Below are 26193 nucleotides of genomic sequence, written 5' to 3' on the forward strand. Positions count from 1 at the left end.
TGGGCACTTCATGTCATCCTTCTCCCGTTTGCTCCTCTCCCAAACTCTGCAGAGCTGCAGGGAGTGGTTCGTCAGTGCTTCCAAACTCAGTAAGTGCAGCCACAGTTTGCCTCCTCCACTCTGCATCGATCAGACTGCCCGTGCCCAAGCCCTGGTCTTCTTTGTTTTGAGCTAACTCTGAATTCCTCGTTCACCTTTCATCCTTCCATGGTTTCTCCCAAGGCCCAGCGAGGTGGATGGAGGTGGTGACAAAAACACTGATGTAACAAGAGAAAACATTTTGCCAAAAAAAAAGAAAAAAAAAAAAAAGGGTTCCAAACCTGAATAGAAATATTTAAAAGTCTTCAAGAACTTATCTCGTATAAAAATAGGAATTTATATTTAGATGTTGTTGTCCTCCTGAAGGAACTGCTGGGATGGAGGGTTAATCCATGGAGAGCTGCAGAGTGAGGGGGGGGTCCCTCCATCACTGCCTGCCACGCACCAATGGGATCATGCATTGCTTTTTAGTTTTTAGTTTTTTACTTTATTCAAGGGAAAATGAAGAGCCCTTTCTTTTTTTTTTTTTTGCTTTAGCTGCCTTTTGAATGTTTTTAATTTCGTTATATTTATTTTCCCCTGCCCGTTCCCTCAAGCATTTCTCCTGCTCCCTAAGCACCGTGGGACCCGTTACCTTCTTGCTTCCAGATGCGACAAACTGGTAATGGGAAGCTGTGGATGTGCAGCAGGCCTCACTCCCCCGGGAGGGCAGGGATTTATGCATGTAATCTCTTTAATGCTCACTAAGGCCAAGGACATGTTAGTTTTAAAATGATTAGCTGGGGTAAGGAATTGGCATCTAGTGTAGGAGCTGCGTGCCAGTCCCTTCCCATTGCACCAGCAAGGAAGGTGAATCATTTGATCGCTTTTACTGGGAGATGCAGAACTTTTAATAGGTGGCAGCTCTTCCCAACCATTTCAATCAGTGGGGCAGCTGGACATCCCCACATTGGGGTGTCAGATCTACACATTTTGGCTATGTGAGCCAAGCACACCGAGGATCCATCATACGTCCCCAAATCTGGGACTGAGGATGAACGCCCCATTCCAGATCCTCCTTGTTGCCTCAGCTTTGTGAAGTCTCCAGGTCTTGGTTAAAATTTGTGTTGTGTTCCTTTCTCTCCTTTCCTTCAGGTCCTCTCCGTCTTGAAATGAAATATCTCCAAGTCTTCTGCATCAGGAGGCTCTCTCTCCAAACAGGTGGATTTTCACTTACCCCTCCCCAGACAAAAAGAAGCAAACAACATAACAAGAACACCGCGGACCAGGTGGGATATGGATCACATCAAACATTGCACCTCACAGCATGGCAGCTCTTACAAACACGAGGCTGCGAGTTAACACCAGTGTCATAAAAAAAAAAAAAAAAAAAGATGATGTTCACAAGCTAAACTCTTGTGTTCACCCATCTCCTTCAGGATGAAGCAGAGAGTGGTGTCTCTTGTGGCTTTGTCTCCTTGGGCTCATTGCTGTGGAATTTGGCTCTTATTATGGGGAAGTGAATCGTGTCCCATCGCTCCATAGAGATGGCTGTGGTTGGGGTTGGTGTGGAGCATGCCCATCACTTGGAAGTCCTCAGTCCCCAGTTTCCCTTCCCCCTCCCCCAAATACACTGTACATATTTTTAAAAAAGTCAAGTTTAGCAGTCTGGTTATTGTAGTACATGGCTTTGTAAGGCAGAAAACCTTCTCAATGTGGTGTACAGGGCAGTCGTCTGTCAGAATTTGGGTAGAATTCTTCTTTGTTTTACTCACTTCTTAAAAAAAAAACGTCGATTGCTTGCAGACCCATGTCTTGTATGAAATCTCATACTCTTCCAAAGGAACAACAACAAAAAAAACCCTTTCTTCCTCCCTTCAGGTAATGTTAGCAAATCCCTCTCTGTAACACTGCTGCGGTCCAAACATGGAGGTGCAGCACCAGACATTGAGCAGTTCCTGCTGCCCTGGGAGGAGGGATGTCCCACATCCCAGTTTTGTTGGCCCTATCAGAGCTCCAGGTAGCGGATCAGGGCCACCATGGCCAGGGAGTTGGTGGTGATGATGGCAGCGTGTGGCATTGGCCTCGTCACGGAGTCTTCCACCATCATACTGGTCCCTGGAAGAAAGGGAGCAAGGAAGGGACAGCTGTGGTGCTGCATGGGCACAGAGGTTTCTTGCAGAGATGACATTGGTGCAATGTTGGCTGTGGGGTTCTGTGTGCTCCTGCTGTGCACGGCACAGGTGAACCTCCCACAAATGGTTGCGTTTGAAACAAGAGTTTGGAGGTGGGATGTGAGCATTTACGCACTGAATCAAGGAATTGGGGGTGGGCTCAGATTGGGGGCTCTAAATGCAGTCAGGATGTCACACAGTGAATCTAATTTGCATGGGAGTCGGGGGACAAAGGGTTTCAGCTTCAGGTGATAAAGCTGGGTTTGCTCTAGGCTGAACAGTTTCTAAAAGGGGCTGGGGAGAGTTTGGTGACCAAGTCAAAGAACATGACAGCAAGTATTCCTGAAAATGGATATATCGTTTTGCAGTGTCCTGGGAAGAACCCTGAAGATGAGCGTTTGTACCCGGGGTACACATACAGACATACCACTGTTTCGGAGGATGTGGACTTCTGCTGGGATCCCATCCCCCCCAGGCCCTGTCACCCGGATCTGTACGAAGGCATGAGTGAAGTCCTCAGGCACTGGGATGTCAATCCGACTCTTGCTCGCCAGGTACAGCGTGGGAGCAGAGTGGGAATCCTGCCTGTAAAGCATCTGTTGGAAGAAGCAAGGTTTGAGTTTATGTTCCCTGCCGTTTCCTTAGTGTAACAGAAGGGTCTCTACATGTTTGCCTGTACCTTGTACCCTGTAACTGCAGACTCATCTGCCTGTGCCACCACTGGGTCCCACTTGATGGTGACTGTAGACCCAGTCAGAGTCCAGGAGATGTTGCCTGGTGGCCTCCTTGGTGCTAAGAGATAAAAAAGGAAACAGAGATTGAGCGAGCCAGGGGCTGATGCAGGGGCTGTGCTGGTTGCACCCATCTCTTCAACCTCTCTGATTCATGAATAGAGCTGTGGGACCACCTCGTTGGTTTAATGAAAGGCATCCCAGAGAGCGTTACAACATTTTTGAAGGAGAGGAGAAAAACTATTTTCCCCTGGTGCTATTTCTAACAAATGACATTCCCCCTTCAAGGCTCAGAGTATTTCTTCATGAAGTGTAGATGTGGCACTTGGGGATGTGGTTAGTGGGCATAGTGGGGATGGGTTGATGGTTGGGCTTGGAGATCGTCGAGGTCTTTTCCAACCTTTACAATTCTATGATTGTATGATTCTATGGTAAGCAGGGCTGATCCTAGGAAATGCAGGGAGCTGTTTTATTGACTATTTGGGATGGTTTTAGGGCGCTGAGAGGTGCAAGCTGATTGGCCAGCTGCTCTCTAGGGATGCACAGGAGGCAGCACCGTGTAATGGAGGTGGTCAGAGCTCACTCACGTGGCTTTATGGTTGTGATGTTGGTGGAGGGGCTGGGGGGCCCAACTCCAGCACGGTTGTAGGCTCGCACTGAGACGTGGTATTTCGTGTTGGGATTTAGGCCTGTGACGTGAGCCGATGTGACCAACCCTGCTGTTCTCACTCTGTCAGCTGCCTCCTCTTTATCGCCATCCTTCCAGTACCGGATCTGAATAGAAAAGGGTTCAGTAAGGAAAGAAGCGTCTGCAAATTTCCATTCAAGAACAGCGCTGGACGCCCCTTGGCACTTGGGACCCGGGTTGGTGAGCAAGGTGAGGATGGGTTGGTGGTTGGACATGGTGATTTTGGAGGTTTTTTACAGCTCGAGAGATTCTGCCATCCCTTGTTCCCATGATGGACTCATACCTCGTAGCCCAGCAGCACGCCAGTCATGTCTCCCTGCTCCACTGGCTCCCAGGACACATCCATTTCTGAGGACAGAACAGCTTTGGCTGTAACTCTGAATGGAGCCACTTTTGGTTCTGAAAAAGACAAGAAAAAGGGATAAAATGCTTTTCCAAGCTCAGGGCAGTGCATTCACTGTACTGAAAGGAGGGGCTCGCTTCAGCACCGTAACCATGCAGCCCGACAGCTGGTATTGTGTGTATACAGAGCAAAGAAAGGGGAAGGGATTGAGGGACTTAGCAGGTCAAGGAGACCAACAGCTGCATGCTGTGAGGATCTGTCTGCTCTGTGCTTAGGGAAGCCTCTATCTGTGTACTGAAGTAGAAGATAAATCCTATGCTCAAATCACTATCAGCTGCCTTTAGAATGAAAGAAACCTCTCCTATCAGCAAGCCGCCAGGCAGCAAGAACCCCTGCAGTCCCCTTCACCTTCTTCTGCAGAGTACACGATGGCTGTGAGGCTTTCTGGTCCCTCTCCTTTCCTGTTGTATGCTTTGATCTTCACTTCGAAGGGGGTGTAGGGCCCGATGCTCTCGTTGCGGTACACGTAGTGCAGGGATTCTGCGTGAGGCACGCGGGCAGTGAGCCATTCCTGAGTGCCCTTCTTACGAAACGACAGGATGTAGCCAAAGCCATCACCGTTCTGGTAGTCCCGCAGTGTTGGCTGTGAGGAAAAAGCCTTGGGTAGGGCATTTCTGGATGGGGTTTTCAACAGAAGGGTCACATTGAGTGGTGTGGTTTAGTGGCACGGTGGCAACGGGTTGATGGTTGGAAATGATGACCTTAGTGACCTTTCCAACCTGAAAAATTCTATGATTTCCTTGTCTGCTGTGAGCGAAATTGCTCCTGTGGCTGTTCAGATGCCACTGTGGCAGGGAGGTGATATTTAAGGTCCCTTCCAACCTAAGCCCTTCCGTTCAAGAGAGCAAGACTTTGGGACCGCTGCTAAGCAGTGTTTGGCTCCATTGCAGATCACAGTTGCATTACAGCACTGATGTGCTGTCCCCTGCCCTCCCGCAGCCCTCCTGCCAGTGTTGTGCCACTGACTCACCGTCCAGTTGATGATGAGTTCATTGGGAGCCCCACCGCCACCGCCGAGCCCAGATGGTGCCACTGTGGGTGCTGCAGACAGTGCAGGTTGGGTTAAAGGAACAGCAGTGGTGAGGATGAGCACAAAGACAGGCACAGGCAGCTGCCTCTCAGCCAGAAGTATTCCAGATATTTGTGAAAATCAGGTCTTGAACACTGGCTACTCCCTGACATGCTTATTTACCAGCAGCATTTCTCTGAAGGGATGAGAATCAATCTCAAAAGCAGGAATTTGTGGGAGAGCTTAAATTAGAAAGGAGTTAATATGCACTTGGTGCGTTGAGAGTGTTTCTCCTGCTGATCCTACATCCCTTCTGCTTGCGTGTTCGAGCTGCACGAGATAGAATCAACATTTACAGCTGGGAAATTTATCTTGTGTTTGCACAGTTGTGCTCTCTAATATAATAGGGCTCTTTCACCTTTCTAAGCATTACTACCCAGAACGTATTGTATTTGAAACTAGGATTTGTAGTGCTTTAATATATTGTTACTCATGCTGGTGAGGCTGGCTGCCAGTTCTGGTAATTCTTTGTCTTTGATGTGTAAATGGGCAAAAAGGCAGAAAAATTTGCAATGGGTTCACCTCTAGGAGCACTCAAGGAGAAGACTAATTGCCCAGGCCAGGGCTTGCTGCAAGCCAGCCTTCTCTTTCTGCATGTAGGTGCCTCTGATTCCACCTCTGAGCATGTCTGCACGTACCTGCTTCTTTGGTACGGATTTTGCTGGAGGGTAAACTTGGCTCCCCAACTCCAAGGATGTTACTCGCTAAGACCCGAAACTCGTAATCCATCCAAGGGATGAGGTTCACCACCTGGGCTGTCTCGGCATTGCCTTCGATGTTTACAGGATCTATATAATCCAATAACACGAGAGGAGAACAAATAGAGCAAATGGGGGACAGCCTGCGAGCACAGAGCAAGAGCTCAGCAGGGAGCTGGTGAGCCCAAGCTGGGACTTCAGGGACCACACCACAGCCCTGAGGGCACTTACTGGTGCGCATCTGCTTCCATTTGTTGGAGAGCAGTGTCCTGGCCTCGATGCTGTACCTGGCGATGGGGCTGTGGTTGTCAAAGCCACGGCTCCAGCTCAGTTGGACACTGGTGTCACCAATGTCTCTCACCACCACACCCCCAGGAGGTCCAGGGGGCCCTGGGGTGAAGAAGAGAGGTGGGCGCATTACTAAAGTGTCAAGGATTTGGGGGTTTACTGCTCTTTGTGTCCTGCAAGTCATAAATGAAGATCAAACCTTTCTTTTCTGGAGGCAAGGAAGCCTCACCTCACATTTTTCTTCTCCTAGCGTTCACAACTCCCAGCCAAATGGAAATGTGAGATTGTGGGGTGTTTGCACAGAAAGGGCTGAGCCCTCAACAAAGAGCCTGCTGGTGCTTCAGGCTCATAAGCAGTGGGGATTACCTCTGACAGTCAGCGTGGCCGACTCCGAAGTGCTGTCCACGACCGTTTGGGCTGTGCACGTGTACCGCCCTGAGTGCTTCAGCTGGGCATTGACGATGGCAAGGTCCCCGACAGCTTCCTTCTGTGTAGGGAGAAAGGACAGCAGGGAAACACAGCTGACCACAACCCAACATGCAAACAAAAGGGGCTGGTGTGGCTTTTCTGCCCTTATTGTTGGTATGTAGTTTCCTTTGGTACTCACTGCGCTGGCTCGCCGGTAGTGACCCTCCGACTTGTCCAAGTCAATGGGGAAATCATCCAGGGACCAGGTGAAGGTTAGGTCCATGGTTGGATCGTGGGATGCGTGGCACTGCAGAGTGAGGTTTTCACCCACATTGATATCAGCGCTGGATGGTGCCAGTGTGATTTTGGTGGCATCTGCAGAGGAAGACGAGGGGAGGGTTCTTTGGACCAGGTTTGGTGCACAGCGAAATGAACACTTCCTAACTTGTTGTCATCCCTCTCTAGCAGGATTTTAGCTGTTGGCTTTTCGTAAGATGAAGATAAGAGATTAAAGTAGATAGGAAATAGAAATGCTTTTCTCATGGAGCAGATGTTGGTGGGTCTGGCAGAAGGTTTGCTGATGCACAGGCTGAAATGCATCTGATTCCCTGAGTACCCTATTGCTTTTTGGGGGTGTACAGGGAAGAGAAATGTTCCAATTCACATCGTGGCATTCTTAGCCTTGATTGACCCCAAGTCAAGCTAAACATCTCTACCTCGAACAGAGAGGATCCCCGTGCTGTTGGCTTTGCCCATGAAATTCTCAGCAAAGCAGGTATACTTTCCCTCATCAGATTTGCTTATGTTCTGGAGGATCAAGGTACCATCGGCAGTAATAGTCACCCTGGAAATGAAGAACCATAGAAAGAACGAAGGTTAAAATGTCTACTCACTCTGTGCACCTACCAAACCATTTCCTGCTCTTGTTGATTTTAGAGAAAAAAGGTAAAAAAAAAGGCAGGACTGCAAAATACAATGTAAGATTTTTTTTTTCAAAGGAGAAACTAGAGGAATAACAAAGGGTTTGTGTTTAGGGACGTAGCAGCACACGTGGGTCATCAAGTCTCATCCTCTGGCAAGAAGAAATGTCAATTTTAGCAGTGTTTTTTTTGGGCCAAAGCTGGCTGTGCTGCTACCTGCTGCTGTTGATGAGCAGTTCGGTCCCTTTGGTCCAGAGCACAGTGGCTTTTGGTGCTGCTCTCGGTTGGCATGGGATGATGACCTTCCCACTCCGGGCTGCAGGTATCAGTCGTTTTACTGGGTTTAGTCTAAAATCTGGTGCTAAGGCTATACGGGGGGAAAAAAAAGAGGATTAGCAAAGTTGTATCAGCATTTTAAGTGCCGGGGCATTAGATACTGCTTTCTTGGATGGCTTGGTAACAAAGCATGGCGATATCTGGCGAGCGGGATGCAGGAGTGGTTCCTCTGCTGCTGGGTGTCCAACGCCTGCCAGGCAGGTGCCAGGTGACACGCGTCGTACTTAGCAATGGCAACATGACCCTAACAAGTGCAAGGTCTTTGGGAGACACAAGAACAGCTGCTTTTGAAAATGTAGAGGATATTCCCTACAGCATCAGCCCAGTTCCAGCCACTATATCTGAGCTGGCTGGCTGGGTGCAGAGCTCACTTCTTGGGCTTCTTTCCTCCCAAATAGAGGGAGGGCAGCTGAAGGGAGTTGTGCTGCTGCTGTCTGTCCTGTACACTTTCTGTAGCTAAACAGATGTCCTTGTGCTCTTTCAGCATTACTGAACTTACACCAGATTCAAATTTTAGAGGCTTGTAGAGCGTCGTGCTGAACCAGCAGCTATATTTCAATGGCGAGTGAAGCAGTTTTGTCTGCTCTTATCTTACTCTGAGATTGCAAACGTGGTATATCAGGAAAGAGATCTGAAGTGCTTCAGTGTCCCATTGAAACCCAGAGCGCTGGGAAATGAGAAATTACCTTGCACTGTTAATTCAGCACTTGCATATACTGTGCCATGCTTGTTCTCAGCCACACACTGATACATGCCAGAGTCCTCCAGGACTAGCTTGGAAAATCTCAGCTCTCCACCGCTCACTTCGATGCGGTTCTGTGCAAACAAGAGGATGAACCCATTAGATGAGAAGAACGGAAATGGAACTCAAGCCTTGTCTGTTCAGGGATGAGTTTCCTTGCAGCTTAAAGCCAGCCTGGTTTTCTGGGGGAGAAAGCACAGGCCATTTCCGCTGCATCCAGCCACCACCCCACATGGCTACGCTCTGTTTGCTGAAACTGCTGAGAGCCTGAGCGGCAACTTGCAGCTCATACAAAGGCAGGAACAAGGTGATCCTTATCTGCCCTGACAACTGGCTCCGAGTTCCTGCAGTTGCATGAATCAATGGCTGCGATGGCAGTGACGGGAGAAGGACCTTGCTGGAGGTAAGGACCGTGACGTTGCTTTGCAGCCTCATGGGGGCACATGGAAGAGGAAGGCGGGTGATAAACGGGGGCTGAGATGGATGCAGTGAGGCGGTGAGTGGTACCTGGGAGGCCAGAGGTTGCCCATCCCTCAGCCACCGCACTGCTGGCCGGGGTTTGCCAGATGCCACGCAGCTCCAGCGCAGGTCAGACCCAATGTCAGCTTCCGTGTCCGTGATCACATCCAGCCAGTCCGGCTGAGCTGCAAAGGAGCAAGAGAGGTGGCAGAGCCAAGAGAATCAGATGAGAGGTTTGCCGTGCCAGGCAGGCAGAAGGATGCTCGTTGTGTCATCTCTGCTGGCAGATTTATTTATCACGGCGTGTTTCACCATAGTAACAGCCTTTGCCTTTTGTGCAGTGATGCAGGACTGGGTCCTCTCTGACTGCTGCTCTGCACGTGGACTGCACAAAATCATGGCATAAAACCAGATCTGGAGAAGAATATTGTTATTTCTGTTTCTAAGAAGAAATGCAGTCATATCTGACCTTCAGAAAAGATTGAATTCAGGATGGGAGAACCAGGCTAAGTTTGCAGCTTGACTAGATCTGATTAGTAGCTCCAAGCATTAACCCTTGTGAAAGGACCCTGGCTCGGAGGAGGATTTGATGGAGAGACAAATCTGATTTTTTTTTTTTATTTTTTATCTCTATGCTCCCATTTGTGGTTACCTCATTTTTGCTAGAATTATTGTAGGGCAAGTGAGGAGGTCTCTCTGTCCTTGCCACAGCCTAAATATATCCATGAAGGAAAGATCAGCAATCTGTGCTGCCTTTGTAATAGGTTGGACTGGGGGGGTATATCTGTCTGGGACACCTCACCACCATGGAAAGGCACACGTGGAACTGCCTTACCGTGAATGATGATGCGGCCCTGGTAGGTGTCTCTCCCTTTGATGTTTTCAGCCTCGCACTCGTAAGTGCCTTCATCCTCAAAGTCAACATTTTGGATGTGCAGGAGGGGCTCGCTGGAGATCCACTTGGAGGTCTGCGAGCCATCTAGCTTCCTCCACTTTATTCGAGGAACAGGGCTGTGTAAAAGTAAATCTTTTTAGCCATGGGTTCTAACACAGCAGGTACCAAAGGTGGCACAACCCAGTCCCAATTCAGCCAGATCCCATCCCAGCTGGGCTTTGGCCAGCGGGACAGATTGGCTTTGCTGCTCCATCCCTCCCGCTATTCCCCCTCCTGTGTTCAGCAGATCCGTTGCTGGGTCTGCGATTTGCTCCCCACCCCGAGCGACGCGGTGCTGCACTCACTTCCCAAAGGCAAAACACTCCAGAGTCACCATCTGCCCGGTCAGAGCGTAGGTGTCTGCAGGGAACCTGGCTTTTATGCTGGGCGCATACTGCCTGGCGTCTGTTAAGAGGAAAGCACTGGTGAGGAGTTCCGGGTGACTTTAAAATTGCATATGTGAGGTCTTAAAGTGCAAAGATACCTGTGAGGTTCCGCTTCTCTGCAAAACCTTCACGAGTTTGGAGAATTTATAGCTGGGCAGAGGCTACGTTTCATTTTCCTTTTAAAAGAGCTCTGAGCAGGGTCTCTATAAACCTCTCCTTTACAACACCTACGGACTATTTCTCCCTGATTCCCTACTAGCTCCACTCCCATCTCCCTCCCGAATCAATATCTTCAGCTGCACCTCCCAAGGTCACCAAAGGTAGTTTCAGGGGATATGAGCCTGTCCTGGTGCCATTTTTATTTTACAATCAGACAGAGAAACCCCACTGATGGCAGCACTACCAGCGAAGCATGAAGACAGGGCTGCTTCCCCCAGGCTCCGGCCAATTAATGCTTTCATCAACTCTTAAGCTCCCTTGAGAGGCCACTGGGTAATTTGTTCAGGTGCTGGAGCCTTCAGGAGCCCGTGTGCTTTGTTAATTTTGCATTTTCCCCAGTCCCTTTATGATAATTGGAGAGCACCGACCCTCGGCAGCCAGGCTGAGCTGGGAGAACTTGCTGAAAACGCTCTTGGTGATGAAGTCGATGTGACTGGTGGCAAAGCACGAGTAGTTGCCGAGGTCAGAAGCCTCTGTCTTGGCAATGTAGAGGTTTCCTGTGGTCTGAGAGACGAAACGCCTTCCGTCGGCTGGGATGAAGTTGGGAAACTCGTTCAGAAGCCATCGGTAGGACAAGCCTGTGGGGAGCAGGAGAAGGAATGAACTGCGCAGATTGCTGGCGGCCTCAGCTGGGATTTAAGCAAGCGGGTCATTTTCTGGACCTGTCAAAGCTTAAATTGTTCCTCGGATGGCGCTTATTTTCTCCGCATGCAAAATTATGCCTCTGCTTTGGTGCTTTTCAGAGTGAACTCAAACCAAGTTTGCTCCCCTGGCATTGCCACAGAAATCAGGAAGTGATTCGTGCAGCTGAGGATTGCCTCCATCTCCTACTGCCGAGGGATGGGAAACCTTACCTGGGTAATGGGGAGGGGGGCTGCAGGTGAACATCACTCCCCAGCCTTCAGCGATCTTCACGGGTTCTCGTTCTTCTGCAGAGAATTCCTGCAAAACTAAAGACACGCAGTGAAACTTGCCCATGAGCAGCTGGAGGAGCTGCTGTGATGATCTGCCCCTCCGTGGGGTGGTTTTTCATAGAATCATAGAATCACCAAGGTTGGAAAAGACCTACAAGATTGTCCAGTCCAACTGTCCACCAGTCACCAACAATTTCCAGTGGCTTTGCAGAGAAATACAGAAATATCTGACCCTACACTAATGGGATTTCTGCACCGCATCCACAACTTCTCCCCGAATTTCTGTTTACTTATGGGTCTGGAGGGCTTGGTTTACCCCCCAGCGTTACTATGGCTGCATTTTGTTTGCTTTATGCAGACCAAGAGAAGACTTACAGCCAAAGCGGAGTGATGCTTCCCTGCTGACCACTGTGCCACGGGCGTTGGTTGCCACACACTGGTAGGAGCCTGCATCCTTGGCTTTCACTGGATTGCTTATCACCAGGTCCCCAGCAACCAACCTATACCGGGAATCCGGCCCCATCTTCAGCTCTGTGCCGTTCATCTTCCACCTGCCAAGAAGTGGGAAGGGAGAATACGTATTGAGGCTGTGCGCTCACGTAGCTGGTGCCACATAGACCCACATTCTGACGTCCCATTCTCGTGGTGTTTGGCTCACCTGTATGTTGCAGGGGGATTGGCTCTGGCTCGGCACATCAGTGTCACTTTCTCTTCTGCTGAGCCTTCAGGGAACAGGGTGTGTGCGGGCTGCTCCTCAAACACCGGCCCGTAGCTCCTTGTGCCACTCTGTGCTTGGCACCAGACTGCAAGAGAGGGGAAAACCTGCTTAGCAAAATGTGGTGTTTTCTAAAAATTCTCCTTTTTTTTTTTGGTTTTGTAGGGTGTCCCTGGCGGTGGCAGAGCTATATCTGGAATAAAACAAGGAGCAATGTGAGAATAGCAGCCCATCTGTCGCCCAGCCCCAAGCAGGGCTGCGGGCAGATTGTGTGCATTCCCTGCTGAGCATCTCACACCGACTCTGCTGTGCCACAGGAGCAGACGTGCTTAGAGATGGGCACGCGAAGGAGCTCTGGCACAACCTCTTGTGATGCACAGATGGGGTGGGAGCTGGGAATGTCGGGGTGCTCTCAGCATCCTGGAAGTGAGGACATGCTTCTGCCTCCTCTGTACCAACGCTGCTGCTTTGTTCTTCCTATGTCCTATTGAGGACAAAGAAGGAGAGCACAGCCTGGGTGTTCATAGCTAGATCTCAGCTCTGCACTGACCTCCTGCACACACCTGGCTGCTCCCTCCATCCCTACAGCTGCAGCATCCTCAGCTCTCTCTTTGAGTCATGCCTGCTGCTTGCAGCTGGGTGCAAACCGGTCCTTGCAGACACTAGAAATTGCAATGCAAATAGGCAAGAACAAAGCAGAAAGCTGCCTGGAAACCTCTAACCCAAAAGCAGCCAGCAAGGTAATCACTCCCAGCACACATCCCTGGCACCTGCAGCCATGCCCCTTAGCAGGAACGGGACACGAGGCAGCATCCCCTTCTCTGCAGTGATAAGCAAGGAGATGCCTAGCTGCCCCCAGCATCCTTCCATGCTTTGTAATTGAATTAATAACCGTCTTAAAACCTCCATGCCAACCTGCAATCTGCTTCCTTCCCTGCAGAACGCAGCATGGTCACCGGTTAAATGAAGTGACTCCCGTAAGTGTGATGTTTTATGCAAGAGTAACTTCCAGCAGGGATCAGCTCTCCGGGCTGAGGGAAAGCTGCTCTTCACCTGCAGCTCACGGGGTTCCCCTCGTGTTCATGGCATGTGGAAACCAGGGTGAAAAGAGAGAGGGGCTGCACTAATTGTCTCTGCAGGCTCGGAGCAGCTGTTTGCTCCCCATGTCTGGTCCTCGCATCCAGGCTCTGCCCAATTAGCAGGGACTCTGCTCCGTGCCTGTCCCTAACGCTTTGGAGTGAGAGAAGCAGTTTTGTGAAGGTTGCATTGCCTCCAGATCTGTGCAAGTGCCTTTTATTTTTCCCTTCTGGGATAGTTACATTCACCAAGGAGAAGATTCTCTCTGCTAGAAATCGCCTCCATTGGTTCTGCTTCTGCTGTGCTGCTCTCAGCTGGAAATAGCTCCTTGCTGGCCAGCACTTAACATAATCATGAGTTAATGGAGAATTAAGAAGGACGTGGTGTATTCGTTGTGTTCTGAGCGACGGCAGCCAATGGATTAAGGATGAACAGATTTGCATTCAGAGGTTAATAGGTAGCACATGGTAAATAACTTCTGATTATTTAACAAATGTTATATTATAGTCAGTCCCATACATGCCTGTTCTCGTGGGAGCTCTTTCCCAATGAGGTTTGGCCAATCATCCCTCCCATCCCACCTGGAGCCCAGCATCCTCCTCTGTCCCTTTTTCTCTGCCAAGGTTATGGGCTACCACTGTCAGGCATTGATTTTCTCATATGCAATCAATGCCAGAAGTTCAGACAGATTTTATGTACAGTTCCAAGGTGTCCGGTTGGTGTTGGAGGTGAAATCCTGCATCTCACTCATTAAGCGAAACGACCGTTAGATTAAAGCGATAATTGAACTGTTACAAGTTCTGATGGTGCTTAGAGCTGAGGACTGAGATCAAAGCAGAACAGCAGATCTGAGTACCTCCGAGACCGATCATCTCAGCTGTTGCTGTCACCAGAATACTCTCCTTTTTAATGTTACCACAACAAGACCTTCCCAGGGCTCTGTCATTCGGGCAGCAGGGAGAAGGCAAACACAAAATAACATCTTTGAGCCTGCAAGCTGCGTGTGCAAGAGGCAGAGGGATCCCTTCAGAGCTCAGCATGCCATATGCAGCCCTACTTGTGCGCTGAAACGCAGCTAGGAGCAGAAATTATTCTCAATGTGCTGCTGTGTCTGGCTGGAACAACATTCGTTTTGAAGAAAAATCAGTCTTAACACCAAAATAAAGAGGGAAAGGTGGAAATGGAATATCAGAACATTAAGATTCGGAGAAATAGCTGCAGAAATGTTTGAACATTTCGGTGCTCCGAGAGTGATTTGTGCTGATGTCTGGGAGAGAAAAATACCATATAATGAAATACAGCAGCAAGGCCGTAATCTTTGAGTGTAAAAACCATCCCAGACCTTATACCAGAAATTGCAGGAATAGAACTCAAAGAGTTGTTCTGTGCTCTTATTGCCAGCACCTGGAACGTGCTGGTAGCCAGAGCTGGAAAGCCCTGATGTCCAGGGGCTGTGCTGAGCCACACTCCAGCTTTGGAGAGCAGGAAATCACGGATGTCTCAGCTGAACATTTGCCAAGATGTATTGCAGGTGATGAGTGCATCAGCAGCAATCCTGTCACTGAGCACCGGCAGCGCATCCTCAACTCCAGAGCTGCAGCCTGAGCCTGGCATGTGAGCAATTAATTGGTTTCATAGGAACACGATCAAAGTGGTTATTTCTCATGTCCTTGGGAACTCATCGCTTGGTGATATGTCAGAGGGAGGGATGATGTTACCAACCCAAACTCCAGAGCTGGAGACATCGGGTCCATCTTCACCCCTCCCCAGAGCGTTTCCTTCAGCCTTATCTGGAGCTGCCATCATTTGGTCCCTGCTCCTGGCTCATGTTTCCAGTGAGGGCTTCTCTCTGTCCCAGATGGCTTCTGAGATCCATTGCATCAGCAGCCAGAGGTCAGGAGAAAATAACCCTCATAGGGTTCGGTAGTGACTCATTTGTTATGGGCTCAGCTTGGATGGGAATGAGTTGGACGAACTCAGCTGGTTAATGGGAGAGCCCAGCACCATCCTGGGGCCTCTTCCAGATTTGGGTCAGCGTGATTTCCAAACAGGCTAATTGCCTCCCAATCTAGGGCAGCCACCCCTCCCCTCTTCCTCTCCTGGGACCCACAGAACACTAAAAGGTAATTAGATATTTATAAGACAGCCAGGCAGCCTCTTCTTGGGATGATGAATTAGCTTGAAGACATCGTCTAATTCTCAGCTGCCTGATATGAAACATCTCCCTGCTGAAAAGGAACCCTCAGTGTGTAGCCTGACACTCCCTGAGATCCAGCAGCAATCCCCAGTGGATGGCAAATGGGGGAATCTTTGCAGCTGGGGTATAGCAGAAAGGCATCCATCCCAAGAACAGCTTCAGGCTCTTACCCACACAGATGATGACGGCCAGGGAGATGCAGATGAATCCAGCGGTGCCTCCCATCCTGTGCTCCAGATGTTATGGCCGTGGCTCTATGTCTGAGTGGGGACAGCAGCCCTGCAAGAGAAGCACTGCACTTACCTGCTGCTCCACGAGGCCCCAGGGCAGCTCATGTCCCTGTGGGCACCAGGAGGTGTCTGTAGGAACAGCCAGTGAGAAATATGCAGAGGTCTGAAGGAGCTCTTCTCTTTTCCCCTTTTCCTTTTTCTCATTCTCCTTTCCTCCTTTCCCTTTTTTCTTCTCTCTTTTCCTTTCCCTTTTCCCCTCCCTTCCCTTTTCCCCTCCCTTCCCTTTTCCCCTCCCTTCCCTTCCCTTCCCTTCCCTTCCCTTCCCTTCCCTTCCCTTCCCTTCCCTTCCCTTCCCTTCCCTTCCCTTCCCTTCCCTTCCCTTCCCTTCCCTTCCCTTCCCTTCCCTTCCCTTCCCTTCCCTTCCCTTCCCTTCCCTTCCCTTTTTTTCTTTTTTTTCTTTTCCCCTTTCCCTTTCCCTTTCCCTTTCCCTTTTTTTTTCTGTTTTCCCTTTCCATTTTTCTTTTCCTTCTTTTCCTTTTCCTTTCCCCTTTTCACTTTTTTTTTTTCCCCTTTTCCCTTTACTCTTCTCCTCATTTTCCATCTCCTTCTCCTCCCCATACCACCAACTCTTCTTCTTCCCTCCTCCAAAAACATCTCTCTCCTAACAGGCAGTGGCTGTGTGTGGGCATCCTACTGCTCAGCTCCAACCCCTTTGCTCTGGAGACATCCAAGGAGGACACCCAATTTTGTTTTCCTTCCCCCTCTTTGTTAACAACAACTTGGGAAACAACACATCCCACACACTGAAGGCTCTGCCAAGCTCTGCAGCCCACCCAGCCCCAGCTGGTCCCTCACTCCCTGCCCATCTGGCTGCCCCACTGAACACCAACTCCATCCCATGCACCGCAGCCCCCGGTGCATTGCAGCTTGGAAGGCACAGCGCCTGCTCATTAAGTGCTGCCGTTATCGTGCACCTGAGCAAAAAGGGATTGTCCTGTGTGTGCTTCAAGTCTTGTCTCCGGGGAATCTGGGACTGGGAAAGCCACCTGCCCTCTGCATCCTCACCCAAAATAGAACGTTTTCCTACTACAGAGGAAAGAAACCACATCCCAGGTCCTCATTTTCACCTTGGTGGGCTCAGGGACTGGATGCCAACCTCCCCACGCAGCTCTGAGAGCAAGAGTCCAGGTTAAATGCTCCTATGGCAGAGGTGCAAATAATATGGCAGAGCTGGGGGAGGAGGACCTGTCCTAGAGCAGTGATGGTCACAGGGTGACAGAGAGGGACAGCATGAGGACAGAACAGAGACGGGCATGAGGTCCTTTCCCTGGGGCTGCCTCATGCCGTGTGTTCCATCCAGCAGCTCTGGGGTGAGTCAGGCCGATGAAGTCACTCGATGTCAATCAGCATCATGCCCCAAACAGTGTCCTGAACCCATGGCCTTCCAGCAAACACTGCCACATTGTTCACCCGCTGCCTGCTTCTCCCTCATGTGTCTCATGCTTCCAGCGTAAGCACTTTAGGACAAGGAGCAGCTTTTTGCTCAGTCTGTTTTTCAACGCAGTTCTGTGTTGGAGTAGGAGCAGAGAGCACATCCTGCATCTGTGGGTGCATCACCCCAAAGCAGCTCAGAGATCACAGGGAGGGAGTGCAGGATGCCCTGCTGCCCAGCCCCTTCCGTTCCTTCCCCACGGCTCAGCAAAGCTGTTACTTGCAAAAATTAAGCTGGTTTGAATTATTCAATTAGTTATCAATTCATTATTTATTATGTAAACCACAGCTTTGATCCCCAGCTCTGCAGCTGGCTCTGCAGCTCGCCTCTTTCATCCCAGACCCCACTCTGCTCTCATTTTGGATGCACACATCATTTTCTTTCCTTGCTTCCTAGTACCCACTGCTCCTGTGTCTCCTGTGTCCCTCCCCATGGCTGTGCTGGGAGACCAGGACAGGGCTCCTAAAGAGGTGACAGGAAGTGCTGCTCCATTTGCTCTCTGGCACCCAACCTCAGCACGGTCTGCACTTGGAATGCTCTGCAGAAACGGGGAAAGTGGTATCCAGGGGAACCTCCAGGCATGGCCCACATGCAAGAGAATAACAGAATAGTTCCTACTTGTGCTGAGGTTGGATTTGTTCACTTTAGGGACTGGACCACATCGCCCTCTCCCATGCTGCTTGGCACGCTCCTCATTGTATTGCTTAAGGGATGTGATCCAGTGATGCTAAGAGCACACCTGGGGCTGTGCTGCTCCCCCAGTGCTGTGCACCACGGATCATCCCCAGGCAGTGCCCTGAGCTGTGTTTTCTGCACCTGACTCCTAACTTCTCCCAGGCACAGCCATGCACTGTGCATCTGATCTGTTGGTCGTGCCCTTCATTAGGAGAGAGCCCTCAGGGAGCTGTTCTTTCCCCTCTTCATGGGGTATTTTGACAGTCACTCGAGAGCCTTCTGTTGTACTGAAAGGGGATCTGTCATCCCCGCTAATGGATGCTGTCATTAATACCTCCAGCAGCATGGGCACACTGGGAGACATGCACATGGGTTGCATTAGTGCTGTGCAGGAGCCCCTGGGAGCAGAGAGAGATCCATTGTCACCAAGACAGAGCTCTTGGAAAAGAGCTATGGAAAGGTTTGGGATCCTTTTCAGCCTTGGGGACAGAAGGTGCTGCCTCATCCCAGGACAGCACGACTGGGAGGTGGTGGCCCCAGGAGGGCTGAAGTGCAGTGGGAGGAATGGGTGGTGGGCTCCGAATCCAGGCAGCTGTGGCACAGGGCAGGGGAAAGCCAATGGCACCATGCTGGCCCTGCCATCTCCCAGCTCATGGTGGGACTTGGGCTGCAGGGAGAGCTGTCATAGCCAGCACAACCTAGCATAGATCAATGACTGTGATTCAGTCCTCCGGGGTTAGTTATGAGACAAGCAATTGGGCTTCTGCTGCAACATCCTCCACTGAAGGAGAGCTGCTGAGGGTGGATGACACAGTGTGCCCTGTGCTGTGTGTTCCTTTCATTAAGGAGCATTTCTGAGGCTGGAACACACACACTTCTGATCTTTGCTGGATTTTTCTTGCAAATCTGCTCAATGTCAGGTACGTTTTGTCCACTTTCAGTACAGAATGTCTCAGTGAGTTGAAAGAGATTTTATAGTAATGTGTCTGTCCTTTTGCAGAGCTGTCTGTGCTGAGGAGAGATGCAGACTCTCAATTCTGCCCTTCCTGAGCTTCTCTGAGTTGAGAATCCACTGGTGGCCCCGGGATCTACAGCAGCAGCGGGGCAACCAAAACCCTGACACCACCCAAAACCAACACTGAGCATTGAAACCATTGTGATCCAATGGCCAACACACCCAGGGGGGTTCAGCTCTCCCTGGGCTCATCCATCACCCCATGCAGAGCCCTGAATCATTCCTGCACTTCCAGGACTCCCTGTTTCCACCTGCTCTGTGCTGCAGAGGGGTGCTGGGATGTGCTTTGCCTCCTGGCTCCATCCTGCCCTGCCCTCCTCATAGAGCAGCACAGCGGGCACATCTCCACACTGGGCTCCATGCCTGGACTGTGGGGAGCAGATGGTACCCACAGCACCCTGCAGGGCACCGAGCTGCAACCTGCAGAGCAGGGACTGTTCATGCCCAATGTTGTTACTGCACAACGGGCTGCCCATCACAAAAGGCAAAGCTTTGGGGCTGGAGTAAAGGTGGCATTTGTAGGCAGCAGGTGGAGAAGATTGAGGTATTTGGGTGCTTTGGGTCTGGACTCAGTCAGGGCACTGCATCAGCACTGCAGGCAGGGAGGTGAGGGAAACAGCTCTGGGCATGGCTGCAGTGCTCAGCAGCACAGCGTGGGGAGAGGGAGGTGATGTGGGGCACAGGAACTCAGCACTAGGATGGGAGCAGAGCCACCACACAAAAAGCACAGCACTCTTCAGGCCATGCTGCTCCTGAGCCCCCAAAGCCTTCAGGTCAGCCCCATGCCCCAGGTGTGAGCAATTGCAATCAGCCCTCATTAGTTAAATTGCCTGCAGGGCTGAGTTTTACCCTCCTGGTTCAGTGCAGAGAATGGAGAACGTGCTGGAAGGAGGTAAGGGGGGAAAGATGATCAAGTAATCTTTGGAGGGGGGGCATTTGGGCTCCTAAGGGAGGAGATGGGGGTCTGTAGCGTGGCAGGGCTCTGGTGGGAATAGGAGCTGTGGGGAATTGTTGCTGTTTGCTGCTGATCTAGGATGTGCTGCAAGTAGTTGTGCTGTGCTGCTATCCCCTACTATGGCCTCTGTGTCCCTCCCTTTATGCCTTGGGAAATAAAGTCAAGCAATAAGAATCTAACCCAGAGTAATGCACTGCGCAAACCAGCTTTGCTTGCAGCTGAGGGAAGAGTTGGTTGTGTTTGTTGGATCCCCAGATGGTGACACTTCCAAAACTTGGGGATCTGTCTGTTCCTATCTGTTCCTGTTGCTTTTTGCTCCATGGGAGCTGTGCTTCCCACCCAGTGCAGCAATGCTGCAGGTCTCTGAGCAGTGCACTCTGAACTCATCTACATCTGGAGTAATTCTGAATCACCATATCCATGGAAACTAATGCACTTTCCCTGACAAAAGCATCCGGATAGATGCTGCTCCCCTTGCAGAGCAGGGCTCTGGGAAGCCCAAACCCATATTTTTGGGTGATGCTGTAGGATTTGGGCTGTGAAATGGGAGGAGGAAAGAGCCTCAGGTGTGAGTGATGCTGCCTAAAGCAATATGTGTGGGCAATGTGTTCCTCACCTGGGATGGGTGCACCCACCCTGCATCTGCCCTTGGGTTGTGCCTTATTTATCATGGATTGATTTAATTGTGGCAGAACTGGGTTGGTGAGGATCAGCATCTGATCAGCACTTCTGAGGGCTGGGGAGAGGTTAAACAGCTCAAAAAGATAGGAGAAAATTCTGGGAGATGGAAATCTCTGCTCTGCTGGAGGAGGATGACATGGTGTGGCATGAGAATGAGTGCATGGTGTGCTGCGGGTTGTGCTGCCTTGATGTCCCATCCAGCTCCTGCTAACACTGGGCAGCTTTATTATTTTCACCAGGAGAGGCTCATGTAGCCCTGTGCAAGGAGCAGGCAGGGCTTGCTGATGTGCACCCAGCAGGATGGCTGCATTACGGCAGCGTGCTCAAGCTGTCTCTGTTGTCTCTGTGTCTTTTAAGTGCTTTTTTCCCTAATAATTGGCCAACACATTCATGTACATCACAGGTCATGGCACTTCATTGTGAGAGGGGCTCAGTGGGAGTTCTCTTTTAGTCAGCAAGATCTCCCCAGCCAAGCAAACCCTGATGCTGATGCACAGCCTGTCGGGTCTTTGTGCAGAGGACAAAGCAGGGATCTGCTTTGGGTTGGGAGGAGTTGATTGAGAGCACATGGAGACACGTGTGTGTGCACAGCACTGATGGGCAGCGTGTTTGAGATTGGAGTTGTGATATAACCTTGATTATAATAAAGCAGATAATGTTATGGAGCAGAGCAGCCCCCTGGAAAGCTCCCTGTACCAGCTTCAGACAAAAGTCAGGATTGTGGAGGAGGAAATCATGTAGGATTTCCCCGTAAGCTGGATGCAAGCATGGTGCTCAACCCATGCTGTCAGCACGCAGCTCTCCCTGAAGGCTGTTTCAATCAATAGCTGGAGTCAATGGCAGCTGGAAGAATGCTCAAAGTCTTTGAAAACAAGGCCGTGAGTGCCTTCAGCTTAGCATGCAGTTGTTGGAGAGATGTCTGCCTGAAATCCTTGTTAACACCCTGATTACATCTGCTCAAGATCAAAATATCTGGTGCTGCTGATAGACACCCCCATGTAAATTCAGTATTGCAAACCACTGAGCATCACCTGCAGCACTGTCTGGAAAAAGCAGAGTGTTGCACTGGGGTTGCATTGAAGGAGAAGCTGAGAGATGCTAAAAGTTGGGTGTTGGTGCGGGCAGGAGAGAGGTGAGATGTGCGTGCTGCTACTGCCTCCCCAAAATACATCATCTCCAAAACAGATTCTCCTTTCCCATCGCAGTGTGCCTGTGGGGAACCTCAGCCTCCCAAACTCGCCTACTTTCTGCTGTCGGTGCTGCTCTCAGTGGCACAGCTCTTTGATGTGTCACAGGTATAAATAGCTCCTACCTGCCACCGAGCCCGTCTGCCTGCTCCTACATCACTTGGCAGGAGCAGGGCTCCTCGAGAGGCCATAACAAGGCAAAGCAAGCACGGGGCTTGGGAAACCTGCCCCAGGGAGAGGAGTGGCCTGAGGAAGCCCTGACCTCAAGCATCCATCAGCCCTATGCCAGTATGTGTCAATAGGTAGGAGCTATCAGTGAGAGAACCCTGCACAGCCTCACACTCCCATCCCCATGGAGCTTCTTGGCCCTGTGATGAGGATGCAGTGCTAAAATCCTCTCCCTTCTCCCAGGAGATGCTTGGGATATCCCTTGTAATGACTGTGCATTCATTTTGCTCCTTTGAAGACATCATCCTTCTGTTCAACCTGCTCATCTGTCTGCTAACGCGTTTAACATTCCATCTTCAGCTAGTGCCAGGCTGCTCTCTGCCTTGTGAAAACAAGCAGGGACCTGAGCACGACACAGATCCCATTTCTCCTGTTCTGCAGCTCTGCTGTGGGGCTGCCAGCTCTTCCAGCTGTATGGTAACTGCTACACACAGTGACTGAGCTCCATGCTGCTGGTGGGAGTACATCTCATGCCCATCAGTGCCTCTGGGCATCTCCACTGGGGTCGTGTTGAACATCCCTCTGGTGAATACTGGACTCTACAGCTGTGGTGAAGGGGCTAAGGATGTGCCATGGAGGAGTAGGAAGGGAATGTATTTTGGGTTCAAAAAAGCAGTTTCTGTATTGTTTGGGATCTGATGGTTTCCTTGACTGTAGTCCTTGTTTACAGCTCTCCAAGTGCCTGAAGACATCAAGGGGAGGGCTGGTAACCAAAAATGAGTTAGATTTGGTTCCCTAATCTAGAAGGAGCTGGATAGAGCTCGTTAGAATAAGTTTCTGTTTTTTCCCCTTCCATCAGCACTGTTTGACACTTAAAGGACTCTTGAAGGAATCCTCTCTTACCTCTTCCCACGTGTCTGTGCTTTAATGCCATCTCTGACAGCCCCTGAGAAATGTTGGGTTTCTTGCATGGCGCTCTGGTTTATAGGGCAGGCTGCAAGCTCAGGAGGGACAGATGTGCCTCCAGCTGTGTGGGGAGATGACAGCAGTGCTGTGCCACGCCTGAGCCCATGAGATGGAACAAAACCATCCTTGTTCCAAGCAGGGCATGGCTGAGCAGCCAGCATGGTGATTCTCGTGCATATCCTAAAGATGGGGATGCGCTTTTGGCACACTCCTCACACATCTGTAAAATGGCATGGACTTGGGGTAAAGAAGGGAAGGAGCACTGAGAAATGAGGTATTTATCCCTCATCCAGGCTCGGTGATCTTTCATGGCCAGTTTGTGGCTGAGCATCCAGGCTATGGGCTGTGCACGTGGGCTCTGCATGCTACGTTCTGTGCTCGTGTGTTGGAAATGCCTCCCTACAGCCCCGCTGTGCTGCTGCTGCTGTGATTCGCGTGCGATGCGTCTGCAGAGGCACAGCCTGTTAAACGCTCTGCGCATCCATTCCCAGCGACAAAAGTCGTGGTTACTCAGTTGGATCATAATTGATTGGGTGCTGGAGAGGAGCGTTATGGTTCCTTTGTCTCAATGCATCGTCACTGCGCTCCGTGGGCTGAACGTAACCCCGGCACCTTCCCTTAGTTTTGCAGCCCCTTCTCACCCGTCAGTACAAAGTATGCTTATTTCTAGGAAGTTTGGGAGCTGTGTTGGCTCAGCAAGCAGCTTTTGGTGCATTGTTGAGTGCATTGTAGGTGCATTCAGACCCCAAGAGCAGAACCAACCACTGCTTTCCTCGCTGCCCCAAACAGAGCACGGTCCCACCCAGTGCTGTGGTTTTCCCCATGCCCTGCAGACCCCAAGCTGTCCTAGAGGGTGGAAGGCGTATTTCTGACTATGCTGAGAGGTCAGAAAAGACTGTTTTGCATGGAGTGCTGCCAAATACACAGCACTGAGAGATTTACCCATACATGCACACCTGCTCCTAAACCTCGTGCCTCTGCTTTGCACCCTGAGATGCTTGAGGACATGCATGGGGGGGGCAGAGCTGTGCTGGGCTCTGGCCAAAACCTCCAGGAACACTCGGGTTGTTCTCAGCAATCAGGCTGCTGCCTCCCACCCTCAAAGCAACTAGTGTTCCTTCAGAGGGATGGTAATCTGATGAATGCCCCCAGCCCGGCTGAAACAATAATGCTGGGGCTGTGGGAGCAGTGAGAGCCTTGGAAGAGCGGGTGGGTGAGATACAGAAGGAAGGAGAGCTCAGGAAGTTTATAGTGAAGGAGCGGAGCTCCACAGAGCAGCCCAGCTGCTCCCCATCCGAGCACCCAGAAGGAGCAAAGCCAAGCACAGGGTTTTGCCTGTTATATTACATCAAGGACCCCCACCCCACACACATACACCTTCCTGCTGCAAAATGCTGACCAACCTCCAACACAGCAATACCTCCAGAGCAGCCCTCCCACCCTGCCCAGAGCAACTGAGAGCTGGGAGGGTGGTGGGGGTCACAGCGCACTGCTCTCCTTCTCGCTTTGTGAGGGGGGACCTGGGCTCTGCTCTCTGAGCCGGGGGTGCTGAGCAGCGCTGCGCAGCCGGAGCTCGGCAGCCCCCACCCCTCCACATTCGGGCTCTGCGAAGTGCCACCAGCCAGGATGCAAAGCCGAGGCGTAACCGTAGCAATTAACAACAAATAAGTTCCGACTTGGTCCCTAAGAGCCGTTTCTGCTTACGGCCGTGCCCATCCCCTGCCACAAGTGACACCGCTGTGCCCCCATTCCTCCCAACTCCATCCCCAGCAGAGCTGAGTTGTGCCCGCGGAACCATCGCCCCAAGCAGCGCACAAACCCACGCCGTGCCCTTGCGTCCCCGATCCCGCAGGATTCGGCTGCTTCTCCCTATAAGGGAGAGTTACCTATGCTGGAAATGGTGCTCCAAAATCTGCAGCCTCATCTTTTTTTTTTTTCTTTTTTTTTTTTTTTCCATCCCCCCTGTTACGGTGCGGGAAGGAGAGAGCAGGCTCTTACCTGGGATAGGATCGGGGGCTGAGCATGAGGCGGGGGAGTGCGGGGCCGCGGAGCTCCTACCGCGGTGCTGAGCCCGGCTGGTGCCTGCCCGAGTGGGGATGTGTGTGCCCAGAGCCACTGCAGCATCTCTGCATTAGGATGTGCTCCTCCCTCTCCTCCCTCCTTGCGTGCGCGCTCCCTCGCTCGCTGCCAACCACCACGCCGGTCCCTGGAGAGGGGATTTTTCTTTTTTTTTTTTTTTTCCTTCTGCCTTTACCTCACTTGCCACAGTGCAAGGACCAGTCAGAGCCGCTTGCAGCATGATGCATAATGCATGTCTCAGCCTCCGGGCTGCTGCGCCCACCCGGTTCCTTCAGGAGCCCCGAATCCTGTCCCTATGAGGCTGGAGCAGGTGTGGGGCCGGGGGGCAAAATCCCTGCTCTGTGGGGTGTGGGAGCAGCCCCAGCTGCTGGGCTTCACCAGGGACACCCACCCCTGTGCAGTGTTTCTATATATATATGCACTCCCCCGTGCCTGAATATATGTGTGTAACTGTAGGTGTACGTAACTGGGTTTGTGAGCAGGCTGCAGAAATTGCTTTATAGCAACATTTTGGGAAGTTCCGTTGAGACAAGTGTGGCTGGCATAGGTGGGACCTGAAGCACGTGTTGTGGGGGTCTGTCCAGGAGAGTGATGCTATGGGATGTGACAGTGACAATCCAGGACCTCCCAGGTGACACTTTGAGCAAGTCAAGGTGTCAGCAGCTCCCAGTCTGGGCTTGGCTGGGGGATAAAGCAGGAGCAGAGCAGTGGGAGCAGCGGTCACCCTGTGCTTCCCCTCCTTCCCAGACCAGTTAATGATGGAGGGAGATCAATGGGCACTTGGGCTGTCCGCAGGTTAATGGCCTGCAATTACAGAGGAGTAATTAAGGCATCGGTATCTCTATTGATTGGCAAAGCTCCAGCGGTCTGCGTTCCTCTGGCCAGCCAGAGTGGGTTCCACCTGTCCTTCTCTTGTCCCTTTTTCTGCTCTTGGCAGCTATTTTGGGGGTGAGACCAGGAGGAATTGACGACGGCCCTTCCTGCTGTCATCTCCGGGTAGAGCAGAGGTCTTTTGCCCATAATCTGCCCCTCTCCTTCAGATCTCTGCTCCCACAGCTCCCAAGGGTTGGATCTGGGTATCAGTGACCCCTTGGGGCTCTGTCCTGTAGCAGCTGGGGGAGGAGGCAGCTCCATAAGGGGTCCCGTGGCCATTCCCAGTGCTGCTGGAGCTCTTAGTGACGGTAATGGGGAATGTGCTGGAGGTGGAATTGCCCCTCTGAGGGAACTCAGGGCTGTCAGCATCGATCTGCGCCCCACCGAGGTCAGGGAAGAAGTGGGTGTTGTGATGGTGCCATAAAAAGGGCTGAGCACTAATGCATGCATATCAACCTCGTATTGATCACAGGGATGGGGCTGCTATCACTCATTT

The 26193-nt window shown here is 51.2% G+C and overlaps 1 protein-coding gene and 1 long non-coding RNA gene across 2 annotated transcripts; one reads left to right on the forward strand and one right to left on the reverse strand.

Annotated features, from left to right (window-relative positions):
* LOC149915053 (uncharacterized) lies at positions 1-1636 on the forward strand. The gene is made up of 3 exons (XR_016459934.1): positions 1-89; positions 1174-1307; positions 1458-1636. It is a non-coding gene; the product is annotated as an uncharacterized LOC149915053 (long non-coding RNA).
* CNTN2 (contactin 2) lies at positions 1625-24979 on the reverse strand. The gene is made up of 23 exons (XM_031605966.2): positions 24744-24979; positions 15547-15655; positions 12046-12190; positions 11763-11938; positions 11328-11423; positions 10842-11051; positions 10174-10273; positions 9770-9945; positions 8983-9119; positions 8420-8549; positions 7614-7764; positions 7194-7321; positions 6677-6852; positions 6436-6556; positions 6013-6171; positions 5722-5871; positions 4985-5055; positions 4363-4597; positions 3895-4010; positions 3511-3697; positions 2872-2984; positions 2620-2788; positions 1625-2136 (listed from the first exon to the last, which is right to left on the reverse strand). Exons 2-23 carry the CDS (start codon positions 15599-15601, stop codon positions 2027-2029), a joined length of 3111 nt encoding a protein of 1036 aa, XP_031461826.1. The 5' UTR covers positions 15602-15655; positions 24744-24979; the 3' UTR covers positions 1625-2026.
* Between the last annotated feature and the right edge of the window lie 1214 nt (positions 24980-26193).

Source organism: Phasianus colchicus, chromosome 25, assembly GCF_987193195.1.
Source record: "Phasianus colchicus chromosome 25, bPhaCol1.hap1.1, whole genome shotgun sequence".
In the NCBI taxonomy this organism is placed as follows: Eukaryota; Metazoa; Chordata; class Aves; order Galliformes; family Phasianidae; genus Phasianus; species Phasianus colchicus.

Excerpts from the sequence above, each read along its gene's own strand:
- CNTN2 (XM_031605966.2), bottom strand. The coding sequence starts at position 15,601 with ATGGGAGGCACCGCTGGATTCATCTGCATCTCCCTGGCCGTCATCATC. Across the intron at positions 9,946-10,173 it reads GAGTGTTTTGCCTTTGGGAA|CCCTGTTCCTCGAATAAAGT; the intron begins GTGAGTGCAGCA and ends ACTTTTACACAG. Across the intron at positions 2,137-2,619 it reads CCACATCCTCCGAAACAGTG|GGACCAGTATGATGGTGGAA; the intron begins GTATGTCTGTAT and ends CCTTTCTTCCAG.